At 50.6% G+C, this 23922-nt stretch overlaps 8 protein-coding genes across 8 annotated transcripts; 5 read left to right on the top strand and 3 right to left on the bottom strand.

The window, feature by feature from the left end:
* Positions 1-53: 53 nt before the first annotated feature.
* VE01_03579 (uncharacterized protein) lies at positions 54-578 on the bottom strand (the record flags this gene model as incomplete). Its single annotated transcript, XM_018273066.1, has 2 exons — positions 54-285; positions 433-578. 2 exons carry the CDS (start codon positions 576-578, stop codon positions 54-56), a joined length of 378 nt encoding a protein of 125 aa, XP_018132200.1.
* Positions 579-1589: 1011 nt separating this feature from the next.
* Positions 1590-7321, top strand: VE01_03578 (uncharacterized protein; the record flags this gene model as incomplete). Its single annotated transcript, XM_018273065.2, has 7 exons — positions 1590-2066; positions 2177-3104; positions 3155-3290; positions 5549-5768; positions 5818-5888; positions 6560-6657; positions 6713-7321. The coding sequence occupies exons 1-7, from the start codon at positions 1660-1662 to the stop codon at positions 7319-7321; spliced, it is 2469 nt and encodes an 822-aa protein (XP_018132199.1). The 5' UTR covers positions 1590-1659.
* Positions 7322-8314: 993 nt separating this feature from the next.
* On the top strand, positions 8315-10260 carry VE01_03577 (uncharacterized protein). Its single transcript, XM_018273064.2, has 3 exons — positions 8315-8749; positions 8817-9042; positions 9147-10260. The coding sequence occupies exons 1-3, from the start codon at positions 8354-8356 to the stop codon at positions 9944-9946; spliced, it is 1422 nt and encodes a 473-aa protein (XP_018132194.2). The 5' UTR covers positions 8315-8353; the 3' UTR covers positions 9947-10260.
* A 274-nt stretch (positions 10261-10534) lies between these two features.
* Positions 10535-12382, top strand: VE01_03576 (uncharacterized protein). The gene has a single exon (XM_018273063.2). It carries the CDS (start codon positions 11019-11021, stop codon positions 12096-12098), a length of 1080 nt encoding a protein of 359 aa, XP_018132193.1. The 5' UTR covers positions 10535-11018; the 3' UTR covers positions 12099-12382.
* Positions 12235-14318, bottom strand: NMT1_1 (glycylpeptide N-tetradecanoyltransferase). The gene is made up of 3 exons (XM_018273062.2): positions 13587-14318; positions 12949-13537; positions 12235-12901 (listed from the first exon to the last, which is right to left on the bottom strand). The coding sequence occupies exons 1-3, from the start codon at positions 14288-14290 to the stop codon at positions 12497-12499; spliced, it is 1698 nt and encodes a 565-aa protein (XP_018132192.1). The 5' UTR covers positions 14291-14318; the 3' UTR covers positions 12235-12496.
* Positions 14319-14766: 448 nt separating this feature from the next.
* VE01_03574 (uncharacterized protein) lies at positions 14767-16686 on the bottom strand. Its single transcript, XM_018273061.2, has 7 exons — positions 16320-16686; positions 16191-16264; positions 15944-16141; positions 15884-15891; positions 15136-15832; positions 14886-15079; positions 14767-14829 (listed from the first exon to the last, which is right to left on the bottom strand). Exons 1-6 carry the CDS (start codon positions 16427-16429, stop codon positions 14997-14999), a joined length of 1170 nt encoding a protein of 389 aa, XP_018132191.1. The 5' UTR covers positions 16430-16686; the 3' UTR covers positions 14767-14829; positions 14886-14996.
* A 115-nt stretch (positions 16687-16801) lies between these two features.
* VE01_03573 (uncharacterized protein) lies at positions 16802-20112 on the top strand. Its single transcript, XM_018273060.2, has 2 exons — positions 16802-17351; positions 17426-20112. Exons 1-2 carry the CDS (start codon positions 17113-17115, stop codon positions 19095-19097), a joined length of 1911 nt encoding a protein of 636 aa, XP_018132198.1. The 5' UTR covers positions 16802-17112; the 3' UTR covers positions 19098-20112.
* Positions 20113-21275: 1163 nt separating this feature from the next.
* On the top strand, positions 21276-23740 carry VE01_03572 (uncharacterized protein; the record flags this gene model as incomplete). Its single annotated transcript, XM_018273059.2, has 4 exons — positions 21276-22298; positions 22361-22808; positions 22865-23221; positions 23284-23740. Exons 1-4 carry the CDS (start codon positions 21941-21943, stop codon positions 23738-23740), a joined length of 1620 nt encoding a protein of 539 aa, XP_018132197.1. The 5' UTR covers positions 21276-21940.
* Between the last annotated feature and the right edge of the window lie 182 nt (positions 23741-23922).

Raw genomic sequence — 23922 nt, 5'->3', positions numbered from 1 at the left:
TCAGCCATTCCCACAATAGTCACCCTGGGTCCATTTCATTGACTACTCCATCATCAAGGTAGGTCATTGACCCGTGCGCGCTCGGTAGATCCGACTCTGACTTGGCAGCATCTTGGGACCGCGATGAAGGTCCCTCTGTGCTCCTCTAGATTGATAACAATCTTTAGATATCTATCATTTGACTCCTTCTCCTCTGGATCCACAATGTTTATTTGAAGGACCTCAGGATTATTAACGCCGGAGGGCACGAGATGATCAAATATTGCTTCGAAGTTCACTCCATCACTAGTCGTATAGCATTAGCATTTCATCAGAAATTATTTTTCGCCTGTCTATAAATCGGATAGAAGACAGGGGGCCTACAGAGTGGGAGCGGAGCCTTTCAATCGATTCTATGCAGCGCTTTTGAATACAAAGTCATCGCTGTGATACTTATCTGGGCCACAGCCGTAGATGGTCGAGAACACCAAGTTCGAGAGATGGGTACCTGCCTCTACAAGGAAGGATCGGTCGGGAGAAATCTCCAGCGGCCAGTTGACTTCAGGGAAGATCTTTTGAATCGCATACAAAGGTCCCATAACACTGACATGAAGAGGTTTCTCTGCCGGACGAGGGTGGTTTGTCTTGGAGATTCGGGGGATGCCTTGGGATTTGCCAAGAAATAGCCCTATATTTTGGGCGTTTCCCAGGCTTATCCTATTAGCTTTACCGATTCAGCAAACTAGCTGATGTGAGACAGGTCAAAACTCAGGGTTTTAGCCACCCCCTAGGAATCGAGTATATAGCCACGTAGCCCAGTAAGATAGGTAGATAATTTAATCGATTTTATATTTTCTATATACTGTATTTACTTGTGATACTCCCTGGCACCGTTTGCACTGTGGGATCGTACGGGATACCGGAGATTATCACCCTATTTTGGGTGTAGAACACCGTATTTCCCGATTAATTCCCAATAGTTTGGATGAGACGGCTGTTCAACACAGACAGGGACAAAAGTTAATGTTGGGGCTATAATCGTTTATATTAAAGAAAAAGAAGATGAGAAGCTTAAGATCCCGCTCTGCCACGTCGGACGTTAGGCAGCTGTGCTAAGAAGCTTCAAAATTACCACAAGGGTGGTCGGGATTTTCTTTGTCCTAGCATATCCATACATTCCATAACTTGAAAAATGAGGATGTAATAACGACCCAAAGAAAATATTTGGATTTTAAGATTAATTACTGTAGATTATATCCTGCGATGCGAGTGCAATATTAATATAAGATTAATAACAATGAAATTAAGGAAAGAAACGTTTTACTTTTTTCCACGGCGTATTAATTTCACCCGAAGGTAGTTTTTCGTATATATTACAGTGGGAAGATACCTGGGGCTACTTTATTCCGTTAATTCACCTCAACTTTGTTCAACTATGGTGCATCCAGCCAGCTGGATGCACTGATGCCGTTATGAGAGGTTGTCTCATTGGTGGGAAATGGATGCTCCTACCAAACCCCGCAAACTAAGGAATAAGCTACTTCATTCTGCCGAGAGATGAGTTTAGCTCCGGCGTAAGTTTATCATAAGAACCTACATTTCACGATTTGATCAGCATGTTTTTCATAGTACCATCTCGACGGAATTGGCCATTATATAACCCGTGAATTGTTTCGTACAATGTTTCTGCAGCGGTTATTAATCCTTGCCTTTGCCACTTCTGTCTGGAGCTTGCCCGTGGAGCCAGTGGTCCACTCCCGTGCTGGGATTTATCATGGTCGGCACCTGTCAAACTTTAACCAAGATGCATTTCTGGGCATAAAATTTGCACCGGAGCCAGTCCGGTTTACGCCCTCTGTCCTCAATCACGACTCGCCAAAGACCCATTTTAATGCTAGCAATTATGGAACTGACTGCTATGGCATTGGATCAGACACTGACCAATTGGTTTCCCGTGGTTTTACCACCTTGGGAGAAGATTGCCTGAACTTAAATATTGTGAAGCCAGCTGGTGAGAGCAAAGGACTGCCGGTTCTTTTATGGATTTATGGTGGCGGTTGGACGCAGGGCGCAACAAGCGATCCAAGGTAATATTAATTCCGATATTTAATCGTTTTATTCTATTTAATTTAATATTCACAAATATTGAAGCGGTTTGAACAATGTATTTTATTTCAGTTTGCTGACCAAAAAACAGATATAACTTGAGTTACGTTGTTGAGCAGTCTGTTCTCAACAAAAAACCAGTCATTGGAGTCTCCATAAACTATCGTTTGGCCGCTTTTGGTTTCCTCTACAGCAAAGAGATAGCAGAAAGCCACAATGAAAACCTTGGACTCCGAGATCAGCGCGTCGCATTCAAGTGGATAAACCGACACATCTCTTCATTTGGCGGGGACCCAGATAAAGTCACCATATGGGGAGAATCAGCTGGCGCCTACTCCGTCGGGGATCATATCAATGCCTACAATGGCAACAACGAAGGACTGTTTCGAGCTGCAATCCTGGAGAGCGGCGGATCCGTTGGACCGCCTTTGAATGGCACTACATGGTATCAGCCGATGTATGACAAAATTGCCACTGCTACAGGGTGTGGCAATCAGACTGATTCACTCGCATGCCTCCGCAAGGTACCGATAGAAATCATAGGCCCATTGGCATACCAGGGGCTCGAATGGTTTCATGCTCTTGATGGTACTTTTATCCCACGGTACGGCCAAGAGTCGTTGGTAACGGGGCGATTCGCAAAAATTCCAATAATTGTTGGGACAAACACTGACGAGGGCTTCGGCGTCAATGGGGTCAACACGGACTCGGATGCTATCTGGCAGCTTACTCACTCCAAACGTTACGTTTTAACAGAGCCCGAAGCCCAAGAAGTCTTAAAACGATATCCCAATGATCCTGTCGTCGGATCTCCGTACGGATGGGGTAACCGGACCTGGCCGGAATACGGCCTTCAATTCAAGCGTTTCCAAAGCATGGCTACCGATATCACAATGTTCGCTCCCCGAAGGTTACTGGCAAAGCAAATGAGCAAGTTCAAGTCCAATGTATATTCGTACAGGTGGGATGCGCCCAAGTATAATACAACAACGTCAATTGGAATCAACCATTTCTCTGAGGTGAAGTAAAGCCCCACAAGGATTATATAATACACACTTACCAAATGTAGATTCCCTTTGTGTTTGGCAACCCAGAGCAGGATCTTACGCCACTTGGAAATAGCACGGAGAATATCGAGTTGTCACGCCTGGTGATGAGAATGTGGACCTCGTTTGCACATGATCTCGACCCTAATGGACACGGTGGTGAGTCTATCTACGAGAGCCTCTGTATTTGCACAGTAATAGGCTATTGGCTAATATAGACTTTGAAATCTAGTTCCAAATATCGCCAAATGGCCGAAATATGGCAAAGCCCCACAGAATTTTGTGTTTCGGAAAGACAAAAGTTATGTGGAAGCAGACACTGATCGAGAGGATGGAGTCGCATATATAAACACAATAGCAAGGTAGAAAAGCGAAATCAACGCCAATGAGAGGCGGCGAATTTGCTGTGGCTGTGTTCCTATGGTTGGGGAGCTGTGCGGTGCCTTGATTGGAGTGGTTAAAGTTGGTTTATGTGCATAGGCCCGAAGAGAGACCGCTCGTTCCCGGCTACATAAAAATCGGGGAATTGATGTTGCATCTTGTCTTCTACAGGGAATTAAACCAACTGCGTCAGATCCCAGGCCTGCCATGTATACTTGGTAGTAAACACGGCATTCCGGACTAGACTAACATTACGTTTCTATATTATCAATCATATTATGGTGCCAGCCTCGACTGTGTAAGAGCTCAACAACAATCTGCATTCTGTCAGACGAACCGTGCCCAGAATCTTTGAAACTCTGTAGATTCCCACCAAGTGACACCCTAAATGATTGAATTCACGATATTACGCGAACAAAAACGTGGTGATGGAGTTGATCACTGTCTCCACATTGCACGCCATAATTGATCGTCGGCGGGTGGCGCCGCCACTAACCCAGGAGCGCGGCCTAACAGTTTATAGAATGGCGCAACAAAAGATCAATTTCTATGCCTATTCATTAGCCGTTTTGTTGAAGGAGGCACCGTAACTCTGTATCTTCACCATTCCTAATCCACCACCCACTCCCCCGGATATCCGGCACGGCCTCGGAACTCTTCCATCCAAACAGCTAGGGGTCACCGGCATCAGAGTACTCTGCTAATGAGCCACATTCAAAATATTGGTCCTCGGGCTAGCCTTGGAAGTGAATATCCATGGAGCGGCTTCTATTAAGTTGGCCCGTCTTACATCCCAGCCATTAGCCAACGGGATAATAGATAGGGACCAACGTGTACACTGCATCCCAAGTAATTCGATCCATATGTAAATCAACAAAAAGGCAAACTAGTCTTTAAAAGTAGGCAAGGCTACGTACTTGCATGACTTGGTAATTTGTTCCCCGCGCTTTATCCCTGTCGGGCGCTTCCATTCTCCACATCTTATTGAGTCGACGCGTTCTTCCCCGCATCTCACGCCTCACTGGTTTCTACGTGTCAGCAAATGCTCCAAGTTCGGCCTAAACTAAGTGCTCGGTAGGAAATGGTTGGTGCCGTCATTGCCGCTGCAGGCCAAGGATTAGCTTTGAACCGAGATGCCACACTTTAATATATTAGACTGCTCGGGGGAGGCGCATCTTCCCATGGTTAACGCACCAAATTCTGATAGTCAATGCGAGAAATGCGACTCTCATGTCCGGTATGGTTCATTATGACCTAATTGCAATATATCATCAATATTACTAGACCAGTTTGTGTCAGATCGAGTTTCTAGAATAATAAGTGGCCGTCTTGTGTTGCGTTTGGGTATCTTGATGGGAGAAAACGCGTACGCAGAATATAAGATCGGCCTGCCTATATGCCTGCCTGACAACTGTTTATACCACGTGAGACTCGGAAAAGGTTAAGAATGTTTCTCTGTACTTCGAGGCAAGGGTCGAAAGGTTACCAACACCCAAGAAGTATGCAACGAAAGTTAATTGTGATCTAATTAGATACATTTCAAAGAATAGCCAAGCAATATGGGAGGCCGGCAGAAACCACAAAGCAGCTATCTTCAAGAGATTCCAAGAAACATCTTACAACAGAATAGGAAATAATATTCGAGGCAACATTCGGTGACCATGATAGGAAACTGGGATCCGGAGAACCACCATGGACAGATTTCTTACGTGCATATTTTCATGCCTCATTTACTAATTCCTTTGTTCCAGCTCCAGCTTCACTCCGCGGAGTATCTTGTGTTTGAGGGGAGAATAAATTCCGACTAAGAAACAGATTTGTTAGAAGCTCGCAAATGATTATAAAAGCAACCATTCCGCCAGCTCTCCATCAATCATCATCAGTTCGACTTCAATCACTTCACTATCAACATATTCAGCCTCTTGCTCATTATCCCAAACTCACTCATCAAAATGAAGTTCTCCGCTACCACTCTCGCTATCCTCCTTCTCCCCATCGTCTCCCTTGCCTCGCCAGTCGCAAAAGCTCCGACGCAGTGACATCTGATGAAAAACACCCCATTTTTGTCAGCGAGAAACGAAGCGAAGGCGATATCTTTGAGCGCGCTGCCACGACCTGCTCGATCGTCAACGTTTCTTCAACTGTGAACTGTCGCTCGGGGCCTGGCACAAGCTACCCAGTAGTTGGCCAGACATTCAACGGAGAAAAGTTTGTTTTCAAATGCTATAAGAGGGGCACGTGTGTCAGTGGCAACTGGTGAGTTTGAATTGTAATGATGCCGACGACAAGCTGACATGATGTTTAGCACTTGGGAGTACATGCCAGAGCATGGTTGTTACATCAGCGGTTACTATACTTCAAGCGCCTGTTCTATTGGTAAGCTTGTGTCTCTTCTACATGATATATATACATTGGGGATAGTTGCTAATTTCACATGGTATTATAGCCAACCTTGGACTCTGCTGAATTAGTTGTCAATACCATAAAATGGGCCGTAAGGGTGTCGAGCTGCAACTGAGTCGACACTGGAAATTTGGCTAGGAAATGAATGGAGGAAGTCAATACTGTAGCTACAGGGATAGATAATCATGGAATTCTATTATTATCTCATTTATTGGGCCATACTCATTGTGAAGCGGTTCAAAGATAACAAATCTTAGCCAGATGTGAGAACTCCACGCATAACTTTTCGTGATGCTATACCACCCACGAAGCTTATCGCCGCAGTGTATGCGTCGAATTATTGTAGTATTTGAAGATTGAAATGCGTCTAATTTATAATTGCACAAAGATATCCAATCCGATCTCACCAAAGTCTAAGTTCTCAGCTGAGTAAGCTTTTAGAGTTTCAACCTTCAGCCAACACCCAACCAAATCAAGCAACCAAAACGAACCAACAACTAACTTCTTACATCTCCTTCCACCTCCCACCACCTGTCTTCCATCTTTTATCATCTAGTCGTGACAACAACATCAAAAAACATACACGAACAGAATCCAACCTTTTGCATCAACCGCTGATAGAATGCCGCTGACCCCAACTCAAGAGGACATGGTCCGCCAATGGCAACACAGCCACAATTTTTTTAGGTTCTTAACACCCGTAGTAACAGCCCGCGACCCAGGCTATGATCTGTTTTATACTGTACACTCCCTAACATCAAGTGTCTAACATGTAATACATTTCTAACATCTCGCAGCTCGTCTTTGGATTCTATCAAAAACCATTCTTTGATCCGACTGAAAATTACGAAGAATCCAGACAATTTTCGATTAACGACAAAACTCTTTTTATGCAAATGGAATATTGTCCCGCAGGCGGGCCAATGTTTGAATATGGCATGCGCAACAGCAACAGCGAGGCAGTCATTTTCATTTACCACATCTCAGAGAGACAGGGCTTTCTCGGGCTACCATCTGTATTCGAGAGAGCGTGCAATTCTTTTATCCCACAAGCAGCTACCCCAAAACCCGGACAAAGCGCTTTTGAGCCCGGCTTGGTGAGAAGGCTTCTGAGCAGGTTACATCTGAGGCATCTTGAAGCAAGGCCGCCTCCTCCTGTTATGGTGCTTGCTGTCTCAGACATGGACTCCAAATCACCACGAACACGCCAAGTTACTACGGAAGAGGGAGAAGCCTTCAGTCGAGCTATTGGTGCTATTTTTCTAGAAGTCTCTTGTTCCCGGTATACTGGTATTGCCAACCCCAAGGTTAAAGACGACGCAATGCGAGAGCTGTCGAAACGGGTCATCTTAAAAAGAGCATGTGCGGAAGAGTTCGCAAAGAAGGCGAGGGCGAAGGCAAAGTAGTTAATTAGCACGAGATTAAGTTGTTCGAGGCATGTTATGAGCTTCGGTCACACCTATAGCACCAGTAACGGTTCGGGTGACACCGGTGCGGCTCAGATCACGCAGATAGTCTATATCTCTCTGATAGGTAATCACAGCTACGCCATTCAATTGGTACGGCTGCACATTTGAGCTGTACGCAACGCCATACAAATAAATTTGACATTCTGTAGGGGTCTATATTTGATTTACTTCCAGTAATGCGGTACATATGTGGCACATGGAGCTTGTATGCGTGTTCCACGCTCGCTGGAAATCTGCAGAACTTTCAGCCACGTGGAAATTCATGTACGCGAACCGTGTATTGTCACACTGCCTTTCAGCTTATGAGATATTGGTTACAGAATATTTGATATTGCGGTAATTTAAAAAAATAGAGGTGGTACAACAGCCGTAGATCGAAGCTTCTATTTGTGTGGGTGACAGCCGTAGTAAGCTTATAATAACTTTAAGCCGAGCCGATAAAATGACAGTTCGCAGCCACGGGTATGAATGCGGATGGAAATTCCCAGCAAACGGGGGTCCAAGTCATAAATCAACCCCGTCTGCGTCTGATTGTGAGACAACCTCATCTAAGCGATTCAGCGCATGCGGCTTTCCAATTTATTTTGTGACGAGGGACTCGAGGGGACGATAACGAATTATTGCCCTGCGTGTAGGTGGTACAGCGCATTTTTTTTTGGCCTCGTTTGTAGGCATCATTAAGCAAACGGAATAATCACTACCAATACCTTGCCTCCCGATCTATTTTCAATAATAATCTGTAAGGTGCATCAATCAATATATGCCATGCATCCGTGACTATTGTCTTGGCGGCATACGGCTTCGTATTCGTTGGCTAGGGCCGCCAAGCTGCGGCTGACACCGGCCGTCACCACCGAAAGGGCACCACGTCACTGGATAAAGAATTATAGGCGACAGGGACGGCCAGGGACGGACAAGGACAAGCAGGGACGGAAGGGAAGGGGAGGGGATAAATACGACCTATAAGTAATGGTAGTTAGCTGTTTTCCCTTTCCATTGAGTTGTATTCCTTTGCTTGTAAGCTTACTGTTGCCGTTGTTTACGGCTACATCGTTACTGCCAACATCAACAATTATGCCTCGTCCATCATCTAGCCTTCTCCTTGCTTTGCTTGGATCTGTGGCCAGCTCGATAGCATGTACAATCCCTACCACGCCGCCGGGAGACACCATCCTTGACAAGTTCAGCATTGTTGTCCAGAACCCGAGCATTCCCACAGTTCACAACAAGGTCATGAGATTCAGGGCCAATGGCGACGACGAGCATCTTGTGCTGCCTCCTGTAGGCGTTGCGACCAACGACGTGCTATATCTTCAAAATGGCCGTCTCATTTACAATACTATCCACGCTGTGATCGATCTGGAGGTAAGATTTCCACAATTGGCCTAGGGAAGCTGGGACAAGCAATGTTAAAGCTGACCGACCCTGCTAGTACAACGACCAAGATGACACGACCAAGATGTTCATGACTGCACGTGAATACCACCCATCTGCTGTCTTCAAGGGCGAGTATGCCTGCGATCCAGACACAGATGAGCTGCAGATCCGCCTGAAACTTGTTGCTCGCCTCACTGATCCGCCCGTGCTTGGTGGGCAGATCGGCATTCGGGACGCGGTCGGGACATTGGAGTTCCGTTACTCACCCCCAGGAAACACCAGTAAGTTGCTTTTAACTTTTCTTTACCCCACGGGAGTAATTCAAGACCCCAGAAATGGGGGAATATGTGTTACTATTGCTGACACCTGTGTCTGCCTTACTTAGAGATCAACAATGAATTTATGCCCGTTGAGATGGTGATTTTCCGCAATGGCATAAGCCCAACTGGTACCGCCACGCCTCCCACCTCCACAGCGCCGCCCCCAACCTCAACTGTGGTTCCAACAACTACTGCTCCACCACCAACAACCACCGTCGCACCACCAACGAACACTGGAGTCCCTACAACCCCAACCAGCCCAGTAACAGTCGGTGACTACGACTTCGTATACTGCTGGGCCGAGCCAGCTGCCGGCCGTTCATTCGCTGCCAAATCCACCGCCGCCGACGACATGACTAACGAGAAATGCGCCACCTTCTGCGCCGCCTACCCATACTTCGGCACCCAGTGGAGCAAGGAGTGTTGGTGCGGCACTGGGCCAGCAGGAGGGGGATTAGCTCCATTGGGAGAGTGCGACTACCCCTGCGCTGGAGACGCATCGCAGCTATGCGGAGGCTCGCGCCGTCTGTCGCTCTACGTGAATTCCGCACTGACTGGTCCCCAGCAACCAACTACGGTTGGCAACTACGAGTACACAGGCTGTGTTACTGATCTCCAGTCATCGCGTACGTTGACGGGGGATATGCTCAGGAGCGATGACATGACGCTGGAGACGTGCGCTACTTTCTGTAATGGCTACACGTACTTTGGGACTGAGTGGAGCACTGAGTGTTGGTGTGGAAATACAATCACTCCAGGTGCCAGAGCGGTTGAAGGCACTGACTGCAGCATGACTTGCAGCGGCAATGACAACCAGTTGTGCGGGAATGGAGATAGATTGAGTTTCTACAAGGTGAAGGATTAGGGCGTGCGTGGTTGAAGCCCAGCTCACCAGCTGCTCAGGTTAAACAGCAATACCTCCCGTCCAAAGATGGGATTGGATATTGATGGTGTCTTTGTTTCCAGTATCGACTACTCTGGTACCATTGGAAACATTGATAGTTCACTATTTACTTTCTACACAATTGGCGGAAAAGATTATGAATCAGTCTAAAATACAATGAAATATAATGATCTCAAGAGGAAAATCAAACGTAAGGTTGATTTCATCAGTGATATTCCCGACAGTAAATAATTCCAGGCTATAATCACCAATTTTAAATCGCAATAAAATAACAGTCGTTAATTCACACTATAATTGCACAAGCCCCTACTATTAACATTTTTAACAGTGACTTTAAACAGATTTGAATTCGCCCTTTGTCAAGAGACACATCATCACCGCCCCAGTTGTACCTGTCAACAGCTACCCCGCTCCCGCAAATATGTTCCCTAAAATAGACCGGCACCCATTCTTCATGGGGCGCCCCACCCCCGCTAGGCAGGTCCAGATGCCTTGGCAATTCCACAAGAAACAAACGCCGCTTCTCACCCTCAGGATTCATCTCACACACTTTCGCCTCTCTATCCCACTAATTCCCAGATTTCAATCCACCTACCCGGAAATACAGATGCCCTTGACAGCGCCGCAAAGTTTCAGAATGCCTTCTGCCTTTCAGCTTGTGCCAATCTCCAGAAGCGCCCCCAATCGCCTCTAACCGCCGAGGCGCAATTTAGGCTAGTGGTCCAGCGGCCGAGAGCCTATCCTTAAACACATACAACCGCTTTAAACAACAGACCCGTCGTCTTCGAGGTCTAATTATGGATTTGAAGGGTGGATATGGGGACGGTAAGCTGTGTCATTGGGTTGTTACAGGACCTGTATGGATGTTGGTGTTTCAGTAGATCTACGACATGATTTGGCGTCAAAAGCTTAAAAGGCGATTTTCAAACTAGACAGTCAAAATGCAGGGTTTGACAGCGGCTATCTTAGGACTATTTTGAGATATAGGCAGAGGCCTTCGGCCTCGTGAAAAATTTGTCGATTGTCAGTCAACATGGTCCTTTCATATTCCGATCTTGAAGTGGTTCCTGGCCAGCCCCTAGACCTTCGACGGTCTCGATTACGCAGCTACCTCCAACCCCAAGCGCCCGAATCCTCGAGACACCAACCAGACTCATCAGGGCTGCAATCCGTAGCACCCGACTCCTCGGGGCTCCAGCTCCCTGGTCTTTCTGGGCTCCATGACCCGGATTACACAGGACTCGAGGCCCAGCATCCCAAGTATTACTCGGGAATCGAGCCTTATCTCGAGAAGAATGCGCCGTCTCCGCCACCGCCTCCAGATCGCATCATCTGCGGTCTTGCGCCGCGAACTTTTTGGATATTCCTCACTGTGATAATTGCAATTGTGGTCGTGGGTGCCGTGGCCGGAGGCGTAGGAGGGAGCCTCGCTGCTAAAAATAGCAGGGACGCGATCAACGCCGAAAGTTCTTCATCCTCCTCTGTGTTGGCCCAAACCGGAGATAGGGCGGGCTCGTCACCAACGGTTTTACCAGCAGTGACCTCCGCCTCGGAAGTCTTGCCTACAGAGTCGAAGTCTACGCCCTCGGAAACCTCGCCTCCAGGGTCAAATGTCACACCCTCCCAAACCTCACCTACAAAATCCAAGTCCGCGCCTTCCAGCACAACCACCCCCTCCCCCACAAGCACCACCCTTTCCCTAACCACCACTGAAATCCGCGGCCCCTCCGCAACCCTCCTCAGCGACTGCCCCTCCTCCAACAACACCCTCTACTCCGTCGACATCGGCTCCGTCATGTCCTTCCGGAAGATCTGCGGGCTCTCCTATCCCAACGATCTCGGGAGTACCGTCGTCAATGTTGCTACCAAGAGCTTGGATGACTGCATCAACCTCTGCGCCGCCTATAACGTGCAGATCAGGGCTGATATCAAGGCGGGCAAGGCGGCTGTGTGTAATGCTGTCTGCTGGCGGAATACGTTTGACAATAATGAGTTCCCCGGACAGTGCTTTGGGTATACGTCGAATAGGCAGGCGGCTGGGGGGGAGGGGTTTGCGGTTCAGAAGGAGCCGATTTGCGATTCGGCGGCGTGGGTTAATCAGGATTTTTTTTAGGGGTGTGTGGGTTGGTGAAGGGCGAGCTATATGTAATTAATAGTCAGTTGGGGCAGGGCCGCAATTGGGAGTATGTAAAGGCATACAGTTGCGCGGATGGGGATGTACCAAGATTGTTTGAGCGACATTGATGGTTCTAGCTCGATCTCAGTATACGATTAGACGACATGAAATGATTTAATGACGAGAATGTACACTTTATTGTGTACTACTCGGAATGATACCTGACAAGATCTTCACATGGTTGAGAACGGAGGTGCACTTGAGTTTGAACGAGTTACGAGAAAACTTCTCGAGGTTAGATATCAAGTCCATCAATTGACCTAATACATTTTGTCCAAATCCCATTGATCATGCTATGCTCCTATTCTCCATCCCAGGCTCAACCCACACCCCCCCTACAACATCGCAACACCAATCCCGCTCATCCCCGCCTCATCGATCTCATTCCTCCGATCCACCCCACCCGCAATCGGATTCGCGTTATAGTTATACAGGTAATAATGCAGCTGTCCGTCTCCCTTCCCGAACTTCTGGTCCTCAAGGAACAGCACGTTGTCCATCAGAGTCAGCGAGTTGAAGACGTCGAACTTGTACCGCTTGGCGAGGATGAGGCAGTCGTTCATTAGCGCGTTCAGGCGCACCTTGAGGGCGGGCTTGTCGAAGGGTATTGTCAGCCCGGTCTCGGTGGCGTAGTAGAAGAGATAGGCTGCGCGGACAACCTCGTGTTGGGGGTGGTCGATGACGGTGGACTCGAGGGAGTAGAAGGAGAAGTAGTCGGTGATCTTCTTGGTTTGGGGGTCCTGGGATATGTTAGAGACTGAAAGCTGTAGGTTTAGAGTGAACTTACTTCGACCACGTATGACCAAACGACCTGGTCCTTAGTAGGGGTATCTAGTTTCTTCTGGAGGAGCCAGTGCTCAACCTCCTCTCTCGTAAAGACAGGCGCCATATCGAAGCGCGCCAAGTAGCGCTTCAACAGGTCCAGAACGGCATCGATATCCCTAGCCTCCATCGGGCGTAGACCCTTGGTGTTTGTGTTTTCCGGCAGGCGGTACTTTGAGACCTGGTATGATGGCTTGCTCTTCGCTGGCAGCGGGCTGAAACCAACCTCATACAGCTTCATCCAATCCAGCGATCTGTGGAAGTACCTGCACGTGCTCACTGGTGTTGGCAGTACCACGCCACCAGTGTAGATGGCCTGGAAGATGCCGAGCAGGTAGCAGCGACGTGTAATTTCCTTGATGAGAACGGGTGTGAGGCGCTTCGCGCGCAGCTTCTTGTGGATGCAGAGGAAGTTGATCTCGGTGGCCTTTAGCACCTTTTGGCGGACTCGTAAGGCGACGGGGACACCAGAGATGAATGCGACGAGCTTCCTTGACTTCGAGGCGCGGACACCGACGTGCCACTCTGCCCTCCAGCCCGGTGCTTGAAGTGCCCTGAAAGTTGATGTTAGCGATGTATTTTGAAATTAGTAGTATTACTCACCACTTGAGGAACGACTTCGAGTAGTTGAACCGGAACGTCGACTCCTCATCCTCAACATAATGCCCATTCAACAAATCAAACACCTCCTGCAGCTCCTCATCCTTCTCCAAATCCATCGTAACCCACTCAAACCCCTCCATCATCGTCGCCGGCTCCTTGGGAACCTTCTCCGGATCAATAACCTTGAATGGCCCCTCCTCAATCTCGCCCGTGTCACCAAACTTCCTCACCGGCTGCGTTTGCCAGAACTTATACGACCCGATATCCTTGGCGTTCTTCCCGCTCGCCGCCAACCCCGTCATAATATCCTGCAGACTCAGTTTCTTCAGCGCCTCGATAGCCGTCCCCGTCGCCTCCTCACCATCCTTGAGACCCACCTCGCGGGCAAGCGCGGGGTTCATCAGCAACAGCTCATTGAGCTGCGACTTGGATAAGGCGCTGACGGGGTTATGGTCCGCAGCGCTGCTGCTCTCGCCGGGCTTATCATCCTTCGAGGCGAGGCCAACGGCGGACTTTAGACGGTCCTTCTTCGAGCGCTTCTTCTTGGATTTCTTTTTGGGGGCGGCGTTGGGGTCGGTGGAGGTGGATGGTGGGGCATCGTCTTCGGAGCCGGAGGAGGCGTCTTCGGTGGCCGCGATGGGGGCGGACGAGGCCGGTGCCTCTTGGGGCGCTGTCGTGTCTATGAGTTTGCTTTCTTCGGCCATGTTTTGATGTTGCTGTTGTACGGTGAAGTGAGGATGGTGTTTATATAAATGTGGCAGGTACAACGGCGGCGGGGTTATTTAGCGCCTGAGGCATGAATTCAATTGAGGGACCCGAGCTGTGTGATTGGTTCGGAGCAAGACGGCTAAAATTTAGAGTATAGCTTCAAACCCGTTGGAACGATAATCACAATGAAGAGCAGTTACATAGAATATTAGAGGAGAGAGAAATGAACTTAAAAAGAATAGAATTGGAGATATTAAAAATGCAAAAGACTTATCAAATCTCGTCGATTATTGAGATTTGATAAGGGAGAAAATCATCTTTGTGATTTTACTTTTTGTCGTTACATCATGTCGTGTTGATCGCTCGTTTCCAAACTCTTTCTCATTTTTGGTTTCATCTTTTCCACGCCGGGTCTCGAATCCATAACCTTTCATCTATCCTCCGCTGGCCAGATTGTCCAGACAGTGGTTCTTCCACTGCGCCACTGTGCCGCTTAGATGAAGAGGAGTTAAGTTTGGTTATAAGGTTGCCTCGCCTGTCGGTGGTTGGCCTGAGAAATAGGGGTTGTAAGGGGGGGGAGGGATTGCTGACTTTGGCAGGTAGTAATAAAGGGTATATATACGTATTTACTATACGTTCTTTACTTGGGCACAGCCAGCTATTCTATTCCAGACCACGATCTCAAGCCCCCCAATTCGACTTCTACAGCACATTCTCTTCATCAATATCAAACGCTTTCAACACCGCCAACGCCACCGGAGGCAATGTCATCACCACATTATGTCCTGGATACGTTAGCAATATCCTTACTACCTCATTCCCGAGCCCATGCCAAACTTACCTCCATTCGGCACAAGAATCTCTTGGATAAACTTTCCGGGTGCCGTCCAGGTGCTTATTGACCCACCATCACCCACATGAACAGTATTAGACGCCTTCGTCTCCACAAACACATCCGAGGCCCCCGGAGTTGCAGCATTGGCCGCAGCCGCAAACCAAGAAACTGAATGGGTATACGGGATATTCCAATCGTTTCGTGCGTGAATAATAAACAATTTCAGACGTTTGCTGATGCTTGCAATGTTTGCCACCCGCTGTGCAGAGTTCCATTTATCGACAAGCAGGCTGAAGAACCATTTATCGAACCCAGGGACCCATCCCACAGGTCCGAAGAGCGGTATCAGCCCCCCCGGAGAGTATCTCGTTAGCAATGTAGTGAGGCTGGCAAACGGAGCTATCACCACCACCCCCGCGAAACTAACGCCTTGCTCCGCGAAATGCTCAACCGTTGCTGCTGTCACTGCCGTCCCGAGGCTGTGGCCAACGATGACAATACGGCTGGGGGGTATCTTCGCAACGTTCAGCGCCCAGTTGACTGTGGCGATTCCATCTGTGATCAGGCCTGATTCAGTGGGGACCCCGCTTGAATAGCCATATCCGCGGTAATCGACTGCCAGGATATGGAAAATTGATGTGCCACCATCTGATAGTGTACGGTAGATTTCTGGCCTCCAGCCTTGTGCAACGGTTCCGCCGTTCTGAGTGTCTATTAGCAAGTTGGGTCTATCCGTTTAAGCAGTGTTACTGACCCCATGGACTGTGATAGGTTAGCATAGCCACATCCATGGGGGAAGGCACACTGGACTCACAGCTGATAATAAGCCTGGCCCGTGGATCAGCCGTAAGGAGAGCAAATGCCTTCGTCTTTGTAATATCCTCCGCCAATCCAGATGGCTGTTTAAGAATCTCCTCTTCGTGCTTGGCGTACAACCCCGGTGGAATCACGTGCCATGCATACAAAGTCTCGCCATCCGGAGTTGTGAAATTGAAAGGGGTAATCTGGTTGTCTGTGGATCCGTCAGAAATGACAGTCGAAGATAGAGCCGTTCTACTTACTAGCAAATCCCCATTGCTCGGGCTTGTTGAGGTCTTCAAAGTATGCTGTATGCAACTTGTGCATATACAAGGCGCTGCAATGCAACTTAGTGAGATGACAAATACTCGAAGAGAGGAGCGTAGACTTACTGCCTCTGGATAAATGGATTTGTGAGGGCTCCAAGACAGATGGCGTAGATTGCCCCGGTCCCTGCCAAGACCAAGAGGGAGGTGTGAAATATAGAAGTAGATGGAGGCATCGGACTCAGTTGATAGCCCGAGGGCTGGCGCGCCAGGAGATGGGGCGAAAATCAACTTGTCCGTGTATCTCTGTACAACGTATTAGAAAGGTCGATAGATATCGATTTTCAAAAGAGAAGCCTTAGTGTAGCATCATCGACGATCATGCGCAGGAGAACAGGGCATCGGACAGCAGCTATTAATGGCAAATAACCGGCAAACATAGTTGTAATCCCAATATTCGAGAGAAACCATACAAGTGGCCATGAAATGCATTATAAAACAAGCAAACAGCGAATCCCGAGGCAAACTGTCATGCGGCCGCGTGTCGCCGAAGGCGAAGATAAAACGCAGAGGTGCAGGAGATGGAGATACATACAACACAATACGCACATCAATCCGATTGATATATAAATACAATTCCTCAACTTCAACGCATTCGTGACAAATCTTGTTATCACGTTGATTGAAATAAATCAATGAACTATCTAAGTTGAGTAGTCGCGAACAACCGCGCATCTCGGCTGCCGAATCAAAGCGGCGTCAGCACCCAAGCCAAGCTCACCTCACCCTCGTTTAGCAATTTATTCAACGGCCGCCGTCCGCCATTCCATCTACTGCCCCGACGCGTCCAGACCACCAAAACGCAACTCACCACCAACACTCATCTCCGATTTCTGCAGCCGCCGTGGCCGCTCACAGAATGGAGAGCAAGAAGCGCAAGCTCCCCGCCCGCACCTCGTCGCGCGTCGAGGCCGCCAGCAAGAAGCGGACATCGACGCCGCCCCGCGAGCCTGCGCGTCCACCCACCCCGGTTCCTGTCGTCGTCGTCGAGAAGGAACCACTTCCCAAGAGCATAGTCCCGGGCAAGCCGCTGCCGACTGTCGAGCAGCAACAACCAGATGACTTGTCGTCGAGCGAATACCAGTCCATTGCCGAGAGGTAAGCAAGCATGCACCTTGGGGATGGCCGATTAGCTTGGCGTGCGGATATACTGACTTTTTTCTGTGAAACAGCCGCGTCTTGGCCGAGTCGCTGGATCGATCGAGGAGGAAGTGGCTGAGCGAGGGCATCTTCGAGAAGTACTGGACAAAGCCGTCAAAGAAGAAACCCAAGGATGGCCGGCCGGTGGAGGAGCTCAAGAACCCGCCCAAGGACTCCATGACGAAAATCGGACAGTGCACAATTACGATCGAGCCACACGTCTTCGACGCTATCATGTACGTTGTCAAAGATACGACGCCGAAGCAGCCACCGACGCCACAACAGCTGCCGCAGTATCGACCCATCATGCAATACGGACCGCCTAATGGTGTCGTTCCCCAACACCCGCCACCACCACCACCACAGGCCCCTCACCAGCAATTCGTCCCAATGCATGCGGCTCCGCCTCCTCAACCACCACATCCTCAACACCCACCACAATCAAGGCCACAAGACACACCAACGCGACCTTCCGAACCAACACACACAGGCCAACCCGCAGGACCACCCCCTCTGAACGGCCACCCTCACCCCCCACCTCCGCTCATCTCGCAACCACATCCTCAAACTCCACAAACTCAACCACAACCGCCCCCACCGCTCTCACAATCACAACCCCCAACCCCCCAATCACACCCCTCACACCCCTCACACCCCTCACATCCGCCACACATCCCCTCCAACCCCAACCACCACCCCGCACCCTCCCCCGCCCCCCCAGCCAAAACCTTCGACCCCGTAATCCAAATGCTCGCCGAGCGCGCCGCCAAATCCCCCGATCTCAAGGCCCTAATGCGCATCGTCGCCGACGGCAAAGCCACGCCCGCCGAACTGCGCCGCTTCCAGACGCACATCGACGAGCTCACCAAAGCCCTGAACGCTCGCGGCGGACCGCCCAAATCCCAACCCTCCCCCGCACCACCGCCTCCGCTGCAGACGCAGCAGCCGCCTATGCCGGGGCAGCATCAGGTGCAGCCGAAATGGGAGCATACTGGGACGCAGCCCTTGCCGCCGCATGCGCAGAGACAGGGTGGACCGCCGCCGTTGCTCGCGCAGCCGCGACCGTATGATAAGCCGCTCCAGCACGCGTCGCCGTATGGCGCGCCGCCTCAGCCGCAGGCACTCCGCTCAAAGGGGCCCGTGAGCACGAAACCCGAGCTCTCGTGTGTGGTCTTCGAGTTCGTGGGGGGGAACGGGGATAGGTATCTTTTCCCTAAGTACAGCATTCTCGAATACGTGCCGGGTGGTCAGGTGATCGCATCTTTCTTGATCGTGAGGAAGGGCTCAGCTGGGGAGGGAGGGGGTTATGATCCGGCGCTGGATTACTACCAGCCTGTTACGATGAGGTTGTGGACGGGACAGGGACGTCAGCTTGAGAGTCTGGCGCGTGTGGTGAGACCGCAGGAGGAGGTGAGGAGGTGGATGGATGGGGTGATGGAGGGGATGACGAGGGGGGAGTACGTATTACTCGCTATGCGCCTACCCCGCGAGCGGGGCGTGACGGATCGGGAGAGGGAACGCGAGAAGGAAGTAAAGAAGGAGGAGGAGAGGGAGAGGGAGCTGAAGAGGGAGACGGGGGAGGAGGCGGTGCTGTGGAATACGAGCGCGAATCAGGTGAATGGCGGGGGGGCAAGGGTGAAGGCGCCGCCGAAGGGGTTGTCGGAGGAGGAACGGTATCAGAATTTTATTAGGACGGTGAGTTAGTTTGGTGTGTTTGGGTTTTGTGGGTGGCGTTTTTTGGGGGGAAGGAAGAGGCAGATGAATTGGACTGGACAGATTGAAAGACTGGCAGTTTGGGGGTTATTATATGGGTTTTTATGTTTTTTTTGGGAAAAGCGAACGGGTCTGGGAGGAAAAGATGGGATGGGATGGGAATGGAAGAGATGGGAAAAGAAAAAGATGGGAGTCTGTATGCGACTGTGAGCGAAGATTGATATCTGTATGCGTAGAGATGTTGGAGAAGACCTCAAGGGAATGAGATGAGATGAGATGGGATCTTATTCATAGTCTATTTATACCGACTAGCTAGAGCTAGAACTAGTCAGGCCAGGCCAGTGATTAATTGATCTGAGCCCGGGTTCGTGAGAGGGGATTGAAAAGAAAGAACGATTACCACTCTACCACTGTTGTCACTGGCGTCACTGCTGTCTCCTTGTGTCGTACTCCTTGCCTCATGTATCCCATCACCCATCTTACAGCTCTTCCTCGGCGTCTTAACTCTAGACTTGGTCTTCTTTCTCGCCGTCTTCACCCTACACTTCGTCTTCCTTCTCGGCGTCTTCGCCCTAGACTTGGCCTATACACCAACTGAGCATCGACACAACATCCTCACCTGCCCTCGTACTCTGGGTTATCACGATTGGTTCACGTACAACTCACCAGCATCACCTCCTCACCTTCCCCTCACTCTCCCCTCCCTCACTCGCAGACTCACTACCAGTACAGCACACCTTCCACCTTACACCTCCTCCCAGGACACTGCACAGCACACCACCCAAACCCCGCACGCACGCACAAACACACACCCCCAACACCTGCCCCTCTCGCTCTAGTACACGCGCGCCGCTATCCATCGGCACTTATGCGCGCTCGTAGTGCTTGTGCGGGCTTATGTGGTGGGTTTGTGGGTTCTAGCGTGCTAGGGGTGGAGGGGTGCTAGATGGGGAAGGTGTGTGGGTGGTGAGATAAGTAAACGCGCTGTTTAGCACGGTCGTGATTGTGCCCGAGGAGAAGTTCTAGGTCGAAGAATCGATACAGAATAGACCCGCGGGGGATAGGAGGAGTTTCTCGGGGTAAAGAGAGAAGAAGCAAGGCGGCGTCGTCGGAATGTCGGAAGGGAGGGGGATTGGTGATATAAGTCACATAGTACAGCATACCTTGGCGCGTCTGGATCCCCTCCCTCCCCTCTTCTCCCTGTATATGCGCGTCGGCCTCGGCGAAGTCGGGAGGGATATGGAATCCCCCCTCATAATCAATATAATTAATCCCCTAAATTGCTGGTATACCTGTGTGATCTAGGCGCGGACGGTGGTTGAATTCTCGGCGGCTCGAGGAGGGTGGCCGGGAGGGGTGATTGAGATGTTTGTATGGTACACACGGGTTGAACTGCGTTTGAAGTTGTGCCGTGTGTGATGTTGTACGCGATACCAAGGAAAATGGATAGTAAGGGGGATTCTAGATATGGATCTCGTGGCTTTAGAGGAAAGGGGAGAGAGTTTGTAATGGCTACTTTGGATATTATCGGGGTAGAATTGAGGGTTGTTTATTTGGTGGTGGGATGGCGGTGGGTAAATGATCAATATTGTATGGGATAGCGGATAGAGTGTGAAAACGGTGGTGAATGACCCTTTTATATAGGTTGTTTGTGCTTGGGGGGTTATAATGGATGGGATGAGGTATAGCAGACAATATATAATATATAGCAAAGGCTCGTGGAGATGTGTTCTTATTGATTTTTCTATAGCAAGCCACGGTGTTGGATGGTTTCTATAGCAGCATGAGGCAGTGGGTGGCGGCTGTTCCTGTTCCTGGCGACGGCTCGGGTGTGCCTGGGAATGTTTCGGTACCTGGGGGGACAGTGGGACAAATGCAAATACAAGACAGAGTACGCAACTGTCAGAATGTGAAGCTATATCATAACAATAATAATAAAATATTGTATATGCTGTGTAGACGCAGATATATGCCCTTTACATACAAAAATATAAATATAACTTTCCATATTCATGCATCACAACCACAATCACAATCACAGCCAGCTTCCTCCTTCAAGCTCCGCCTTCTCCGCCCCTCCGCCCCCCCCGCCCCTCCGCCCCGCTCCCGCCAAGATCACTATAACAACACTATCCACCACTATCACAACACGACTATTCCCACCCGAGACAGCGATCTACACCTGCCACATTCGCTGCCAATCGCAAATCACCCGGCGCGCAATCAGCAGCTGCTATGGCATTCTCGTACGCCTGCGCCTGCACCTGCAACGTTCCACAGGGATGAAGAGACAGGGACACAGGGATTGAGAGTGCTATACCTGGCAAACCTGCAGTAGCGGGCGATGTCAGTGAGGGGAGGGGGACGCTGGTCAGAAAGAGGAATGTCCCACTGTCATGCCCATGCCTAGGCAATCTAGGGTGCGGAAACGGGTGTAGAAGGTCGCATTTACGACGACCGAGATAAAATACTCCAAGATTCCCGCATTAAGCTACACAGGGGTGGCTGGGTGGATAGCAACAGGAAGGAAGGTAAAGTGGCTGGCAGGGTGGCAGGGTGGCAGGGCAGCAAGGGAATCTCCCTAGCCTCGGCGTGCAAGGTATGCTTTTGGAAGGAGACATCTGTCTTACCTTGCCGATCTGACCGTGCCGATCTGGCGCCAGCACGAGGCTGCTCATGCCATGGTCCTGTTTATAAATCGTCGTGTGCCCAGTTTGTCGACAAGAGAGGTAAGCACCTAGGTCCAGCAAGCTCGTTGATTTGAGCTGCTCTCCTGGTTTCCTTCTGTCCCTTCTCCTCTCCTTCCTCCAATCCCCTCACAACCAACTGCGACAATGCAGCTCTCCGCCGCTCTCAGCCTCGGCCTGTTGGCCCTCCTCACCCCGGCTTCAGCTAAACGCCCACGTCTCGTGCCACCGGCTGTACCGCTCCCACCGGCTGCTGCGGCGCGCATCTCGAATTCAACGGGCAATTTCGTCTTCACGCAGCTGCTCGACCATGATTCGCCCCACGGCGACACGTTCGGTCAGCGCGTGTGGTGGAACTCGGAGCATTGGGCCGGCCCGGGGTCGCCAATTATCTTCTTCACGCCCGGCGAGACCGCCGCGGGCGGGTATGGAGGATATCTCACTAATGCGACCCTGACGGGGAAGTTTGCGCAGGAGGTTAAGGGCGCTGTGGTTATGGTTGAGCGTGCGTCCCCAATTCCCCATTTACTGCCAATTGAGAATCCGTGACTAACTCGCCTCTCAAAGACCGCTTCTGGGGCGAATCCTCCCCCTATGATGACCTCACCGGCCACAACCTGAAGCAGCTCACTCTCCGCAACTCCATCGCGGATTTCGTGCGCATCGCTGCTACCGTGCAACTCCCCTTCGACCCGTCGCACAAATCGGACGCCGCACACGCCCCATGGATCATGATGGGTGGATCCTACGCCGGCTCACTCTCCGCGTGGACCGAGTCCGTATCGCCCGGTACCTTCTGGGCGTACCATTCCAGCAGTGCGCCAGTCGAGGCCATTGACGATTACTGGCAGTACTTTGTGCCTGTCGAGAAGGCGATGCCGAGGAACTGCAGCTCGGATGTGTCAAAGGTCGTGGAGTACATCGATAAGGTGTTCGCGAAGGGTTCGCAGAAGGAGCAGGTGGCGTTGAAGGATAAGTTTGGATTGGGCAAGCTGAGGAATGATGATTTCTCTGGGTGAGTCCCCCCAGCAGCAAGTTTACAAAGACCGAGCAAAAGCTAATCCACCCCAGTGTCCTGGAATACGGCCCATGGCAAGAACAATCCAACAACTTCTACAACCCCCACCCCCTGACGGAATTCTGCGACTACGTCGAGGGCGCCCATTCCAACACCACCAGCGCGCCCACCAACCACGGCGTCGCAGGCGTCGGTGTCGTCAAGGCGCTCGAGGGCTACGCGCAGTGGGTGAAGGAGGTTTACCTCCCTGAGTCGTGCCAGATTTTCGGTTACAAGGATCCAGCGTCCATTGAGTGCTATGATACTTATAACCCGGATAACAAGCTGTTCACTGATCGCACTGTCGGAAACGCTATTGATCGTCAATGGCAGTGGATGTTGTGCAATGAGCCATTCGGATGGTGGCAAGAGTACGTTTTACCCTCCCCCCCCCCCAATAGGCTACGAAACATATACTAACTCCCCTCCCCAGTGGTGCCCCCAAAAACCACAAAACCATCGTCTCCCGCAACATCAACGCCGCCTACTGGCAGCGCCAATGCGCGCTCTTCTTCCCCCCCTCCCAAGGCTCCCCCAACTCCGCCTTTGGCCGCACCGTCGACTTCACCAACCACTACACCTCCGGCTGGTCACCCCGCAAGTCCAAGCGCCTCCTCTACGTCAACGGCGAACTCGACCCATGGCGCACAGCCGGTGTGTCGTCCGAGTTCAGGCCCGGTGGGCCGCTGAAGAGCACTAAGGAGATTCCGGTGGAGATTATTCCGGGGGGGTTCCATTGTAGTGATTTGATTCTGAAGAACTATATTGATCCCGGGGTGAAGAAGGTGGTGGATAAGGAGATTGAGATTCTTAAGGGGTGGGTGGGGGAGTGGTATGTGGGGAAGCCGGGGAGGGGGGCGAAGAGGGGGGTGGAGGGGTGGGAGAACTGAGGTGGTCGTTGGGGAGGAAGTAATGGTTTAAACATAATTTCTAACATCTGGCTGGCTTGACTAGCTGTATGCTTGGCTTTGCTTAGTCTTGCTTGGCTTTTTTTTTGGGGGGGGGAGGGGAGATATATCGCACATTCCATAGCGGCTGTCGCATGGCGTCTATTGATCGCAATATCAAACCT

The sequence above is a fragment of the Pseudogymnoascus verrucosus genome, assembly GCF_001662655.1.
Source record: "Pseudogymnoascus verrucosus strain UAMH 10579 unplaced genomic scaffold scaffold_11, whole genome shotgun sequence".
Taxonomy (NCBI): domain Eukaryota; kingdom Fungi; phylum Ascomycota; class Leotiomycetes; order Thelebolales; family Thelebolaceae; genus Pseudogymnoascus; species Pseudogymnoascus verrucosus.
Note: the sequence above shows the minus strand (reverse complement) of the source record. Positions and strands in the feature narration are given on the sequence as shown.

Coding starts and splice junctions, on each gene's coding strand:
- VE01_03577 (XM_018273064.2), top strand. CDS start 8,354: ATGGTAGTTAGCTGTTTTCCCTTTCCATTGAGTTGTATTCCTTTGCTT. Junction 8,750..8,816: donor ACGCTGTGATCGATCTGGAG/GTAAGATTTCCA, acceptor CGACCCTGCTAG/TACAACGACCAAGATGACAC. Junction 9,043..9,146: donor CTCACCCCCAGGAAACACCA/GTAAGTTGCTTT, acceptor TGCCTTACTTAG/AGATCAACAATGAATTTATG.
- VE01_03576 (XM_018273063.2), top strand. CDS start 11,019: ATGGTCCTTTCATATTCCGATCTTGAAGTGGTTCCTGGCCAGCCCCTA.
- NMT1_1 (XM_018273062.2), bottom strand. CDS start 14,290: ATGGCCGAAGAAAGCAAACTCATAGACACGACAGCGCCCCAAGAGGCA. Junction 13,538..13,586: donor TCGAAGTCGTTCCTCAAGTG/GTGAGTAATACT, acceptor ATCAACTTTCAG/GGCACTTCAAGCACCGGGCT. Junction 12,902..12,948: donor TTTGGTCATACGTGGTCGAA/GTAAGTTCACTC, acceptor AACATATCCCAG/GACCCCCAAACCAAGAAGAT.
- VE01_03574 (XM_018273061.2), bottom strand. CDS start 16,429: ATGCCTCCATCTACTTCTATATTTCACACCTCCCTCTTGGTCTTGGCA. Junction 16,265..16,319: donor AATCCATTTATCCAGAGGCA/GTAAGTCTACGC, acceptor GTTGCATTGCAG/CGCCTTGTATATGCACAAGT. Junction 16,142..16,190: donor CGAGCAATGGGGATTTGCTA/GTAAGTAGAACG, acceptor ACGGATCCACAG/ACAACCAGATTACCCCTTTC.
- VE01_03573 (XM_018273060.2), top strand. CDS start 17,113: ATGGAGAGCAAGAAGCGCAAGCTCCCCGCCCGCACCTCGTCGCGCGTC. Junction 17,352..17,425: donor TACCAGTCCATTGCCGAGAG/GTAAGCAAGCAT, acceptor TCTGTGAAACAG/CCGCGTCTTGGCCGAGTCGC.